Here is a 5,055-nt window from a genome sequence, read left to right as displayed (position 1 = left end):
ATAGTGTGACTTCAATGCAATGCATTGTTCAACTAAATTAGTTGAAGAAACTCTATTTGCGTCTGCTGTTTGAGAACCTCAGACAGTGCACAGCAGGATTAGCCAGCAGACTTTGTCTGAGGGAGGGATCTATAACTACTGTCCATATCAAGTCAGCAGATAAGTTTTGTGCTTATATGCTTGTTTGTGCTTTGACAATTAGCACAGGCTATTACTAACCTGTGGTAAACGCTCAGCGTAAACATGGGGCATGGCCAGCAATAGCTTAGTTGCATTAAAGTGACAGAGCCCTTAAATGTCTAGACATCTCATTCTAAAAGGAACTGAAGCTGGCAATAATAGAGCTGGTGAGATCTTTATCTTTATGTGAGAGTGATTTTGTGCTATTTTATTCTAACCTGTGTTAAAACTGATATAATATTTCCCCTTAGTTAAGGTCAGGTTAGACAAGCTCCTGTTGACTCCTCCCCTCTCTAACAGACTATTTAAACTCAGCATCAGCCCTGATCACAGCATTGACTGACAAGTTACAGAGGCCAAACCATGAGCAGACTGGCTTTGATCCTGTTTGTCCTCTTAATGGTTCTGTCAGCTGGAAATGGTAGGCACTGTTCAGTATTAGCGGATACTGTATATATATATATATATATATATATATATATATATATATATATATATGTTTATGTATGTTTGATTGTGCGTCTGTGTTGTGTCTGCATTGTTGTTTGTGTTGTGTCTGAAACACAATGGCAGCTCTAAATGAACTCTGTTGTGTCTGTCTCTGTTGTGATGTGCTTTTGTATGAGAGTGTGAGAGCAGGAGAGAGAGAGACAGAGAGAGATACACAACATATATACAGTATTTACACTCTAATCGTTAAGTCTAAGTTTGTAATGCATTTAATATTGTCTGCGTTTATGCAGTCACATACAAACATGTACCTCAACTATATGGCTATATTTACAGGAGAAGAAAAACACTATATAACTTTTAACAGTGGACGTCAATGTACAATATAATGTTTGTTTTTTTCTTTTTAAGTTTTATTGCTGCAATTATATTTGTGCTTACTTAACATTAATTAAATATTTATATTGTTATTTATAATATTTTCCTGACATATCTGTATTAACCCTTTAACATCATTATTTATGGATTAAGTAATGTAATATAATAATAATAATAATAATAATAATAATAATAATAATCTTTATTTATACAGCACCTTTCATACATAAAAATGCAGCTGAAATGCTTTAAATAGGAAGAAAGGGAATATGAAAAAACAACAGCAACAAAAAGTAAATTAAAATGAACACTAATAAAATATAATACGCAAATACAAATGAATGACAGTTATGATAGAATGATAATATAATCAAAAACAGACATTTTTAAAAAAGATTTTAAAAAAGATGCTTACCTTCCTAAATTTCACCAAAATCATCCACAGTAAATTTACTGGTGGGAATTTAAAAGTCGTATTACTAACATACTCAGTGACCTATAGTGAATTTATTAGCTTATCATACCCCTGCCAATTAGTAGAGATGGCATAATCAGGTTGAGTTAAATTCAGCAGCGTAGAGTTAAAGATTTAACTAAGTTTTATAACTTTAGAACTCTCCCTGTGTCTCTGTATGTCAGCTGAGGACACTGAGGCTCAGTACTGGACGTGTGGCTACAGAGGACTCTGCCGTCGGTTCTGCTTCGCCCAGGAGTACATTGTTGGTCACCATGGCTGTCCCCGCAGATACAGGTATTTCACTTATTTCATGCTACATAGATTCACTATGGGCAAAATGAATGAACAAATGCATGTACTGTATTTAATGCATGCAATACATGCATCCTGACTGGTTTTTCTTGTTTTAAATCTGATCTGCAGGTGCTGTGCTGTTCGTTTTTAGCGAATGCTGAGAAACACTGCGGGACAACGAAAAACCAACCACTGAAAGAAATGCAGCTTAGGTATTAGGGATGATTTTTGCACTCACCTCCTTTAATGACATAAAGAATGACTAGTTACTATCAGATATTAACAGTAACGTGTAAATATGTGTGTAAGTCTCTGTATATGTGATGAGCTTCTTAATAACATTAAAATTAAACATTAAACAGATTCTGTCATTTGGTCAGAATGTCTAAATAAACAGACAACAACAATTAAGGCCAATTTATACTTCTGCATCGAACCTACGCTGTAGCCTACGCAACACCGCATACCCTACGCTGTAGCTTGACGCGCAACTCTCTGGAAATGTAACTATGAATTGCGCTACGCGGACAGCCGCAGCTGTAATTGGTCCGCCAGGCCTCACGTCCCCTCCCACACATTCCCACCTTCGCTGTTTAAACTGCAGAACGACGCAAAGCCGCTGATATGCGCACACAGAAGTATAAACGCACTCAGCTGCGTAGCTGGATATGCGTAGGCGACAGCGTAGGTTCGACACAGAGGTATTAATTGGGCTTTACAACATCAGCAACAATGTATACAATGACAACAACTACAAAAGCTATATTAACAACACTGACAACAACAAAAACAACAGAAACAATAGTTACAATATCAGAAACACTGACAACAACAGTTACAACAACAACACTGACCACAACAGTTGCAGCAACAGTGACAACAGAAACAACACTGGAAAGAACAATTTCAACATCAATAACACTGTTAACAGCAACCCTTAGACCATCAACAGCACAGACGATAACAGTTACAACAGAAACTACAGTTACAATATAAAAAACAAAGACAATTAAAAAAGCAACAAGAACAATACTGACAACATTAATTACAACAATGACATAAACAACACTGACAAGAACAATTACATCAACAACACTGACAGCAGCAATTTAAACAATTACATCAAAGATACAGACAACAACAGTTACAACATCAAAAACACAGACGACAACAACAACAATTAGAACCATTAGCATAGCAACAGTTACAAAGACAAAAGCAGTGACATCAACAACACTGATAACAACAACCATTAGAATAGCAACAACTCGGCCAACAAAAAAGTTACAACACTGAAAACAACAGTTACAAAAACAATGTCAAAAGCAATGACAACCTCAACAACATTGTCAACAGCAACCCTTAGACCAGGGGTATTTAATTAGAATTCAGTATGAGTATGGTCCAGTTAGAGAAAATTTCGACAGGCCAAGGTCCGGACCGATTTTTAACTTGTGTTATAATTAAGTGCTATTTTCTGTCAGGTTGTTTGGACTATGATGAAAAAAATATATAATAATAATAATAATAACAATAATTATTATTATTATTACTATTATTATTATAAAATAATGCCTCTCTGGCCAGATTTTGTTTACATTCCTCTCCTGTCTCTCTGTTGCGCTCTGCATGACTTTACATTTTCACAGCCGCGTCCCAATTCAACAGCCTGAGCATTTCGCGTGAGGAGCGGTGTGTGTTTTTTTTTTCTCCCTACCGCGTCTGCACAGATCTGGGGTGCGTTTCCCGTACAACGACGGAGCCTAGCATTAAACTAACGTGGTACGATGCATCGTTAAACTAACTAACATCTGAAGTACGACAGTTTCCCGAAACCATCGTACTTTGTTGGTACCACAGAAGTCTGAACTATGTTGGTTTGAACCACCGTGGTCTTAACTAAGGTGTTTCCAGATGTGTTCGGCCAGACTTTCCCAGCAGAAAACGTGCAAAACTCACAATCTTTAAAATATTATGCCAAAAATATGTTTCTAATGTATCATTTAGGCTATTTATATTATAATTATCACCAGAACATAACGTCCAACAATACTATTAATAAAATAACAATGAACTGCCAGTAAAATGTACACAATAATTGCTATATATTAATTATTATTTGTAACAGACAGTGTTACTTAAAAAAAAACACATATTTGCTATAGCAATATTTTTTTTTAAATAAAATAATCACCATTCTGAATGAGTCTTATTAAAATGAGACCTGAGAAATGTGTGTTACTCAGTGGTTCAGCAGGGCGCCTACGACGGTGCAGCGCGCGGTGTTCTGTCTAATTGTGCAACCCATCGAGATGTGCTTCTTAACACCAGTGTGCATGCGTGGAAACATTTTTTTTATTTATTGTTTTTTTTATGGTAATTCTGTTCTTTTGGGTGCATTAAACAACCAGAAACCCCTTGCCATTATTTCTGAGTATTACAAATGCGTAAATGACAGCTGATGATAATGAAAGTAATAATAAGTGAGCACTAATAAAAAAAAATAAGGCTTATAATCACCCTAATGAACCTAAACTGTCTCTTGATATTTTGATTCAGGCTTTACAAATATTCTACCGAAAGCATGTTTAAATATGGGGCTTTTTCTAGCAATTTTATATTTAAAATTTAAATATGCACTAGGGTAGTATGGTTTGACAGGGTAGCAAAACTCGTCAGAACATGGAAGCCTTCGAATCCCAGTCGTGGTTTTATTCTCTTGATGTTTTTTTTTTCATAATGGCAATTAATGTTAGTATTTTTTTACATATATATTAATGTAGCCTACATATTTCTACTTATTTCCTGTAATATATTATTTAACAAATACTAATTGATAACATTTGTATAGGCCTAGAAACACACGTTGTATTGGCTAAATGATACATTTTCTTTATTCACACTCTGTCTGGCCCTGTTACCTTCAGAGGATGATTAGGTAATTCAAAACACCTGCTTATTGCATGCCTCTATTTATTTTAAGACACTTTTTACTTAGTTTTTTCTTGTTATGAATATATTATTAAAAGACACCTTCTTGCCTACTGTATGGATAAATTTGTTTCACTGGGTACAAACAATGCAAATATACCATCAAAGGTCCTTAGGGTACAGGTGTTTACGTTAAAGCCATTTTAGAGTATTGCCCCAGTGACAGTTTAATAGCCTTATTCAGAGAGTGCATATAGCACAGTGGGTTTAAAAAATATTTATTAACTAATTCATAAATGTGCACAGCACAAGTTATCTTTACTCAAGAGATGCCTGCTTGAATAATTAACATACATCTTTCCAAG

At 35.2% G+C, this 5,055-nt stretch overlaps 1 protein-coding gene across 1 annotated transcript; it reads left to right on the top strand.

The window, feature by feature from the left end:
- Positions 1 to 483: 483 nt before the first annotated feature.
- On the top strand, positions 484 to 2,116 carry defbl2 (defensin, beta-like 2). Its single transcript, XM_049466553.1, has 3 exons — positions 484 to 601; positions 1,648 to 1,759; positions 1,889 to 2,116. The coding sequence occupies exons 1-3, from the start codon at positions 544 to 546 to the stop codon at positions 1,908 to 1,910; spliced, it is 192 nt and encodes a 63-aa protein (XP_049322510.1). The 5' UTR covers positions 484 to 543; the 3' UTR covers positions 1,911 to 2,116.
- Positions 2,117 to 5,055: the final 2,939 nt, after the last annotated feature.

The sequence above is a fragment of the Astyanax mexicanus genome, chromosome 17, assembly GCF_023375975.1.
Source record: "Astyanax mexicanus isolate ESR-SI-001 chromosome 17, AstMex3_surface, whole genome shotgun sequence".
NCBI lineage: Eukaryota > Metazoa > Chordata > Actinopteri > Characiformes > Acestrorhamphidae > Astyanax > Astyanax mexicanus.
This window is presented reverse-complemented; position numbering and strand designations above follow the sequence as displayed.

Bases quoted from the DNA above. Each gene is read 5' to 3' on its own strand.
- defbl2 (XM_049466553.1), top strand. From the start codon at position 544: ATGAGCAGACTGGCTTTGATCCTGTTTGTCCTCTTAATGGTTCTGTCA. The intron at 602-1,647 runs GTAGGCACTGTT...TCTGTATGTCAG, and splicing joins GGTTCTGTCAGCTGGAAATG to CTGAGGACACTGAGGCTCAG. The intron at 1,760-1,888 runs GTATTTCACTTA...TCTGATCTGCAG, and splicing joins GGCTGTCCCCGCAGATACAG to GTGCTGTGCTGTTCGTTTTT.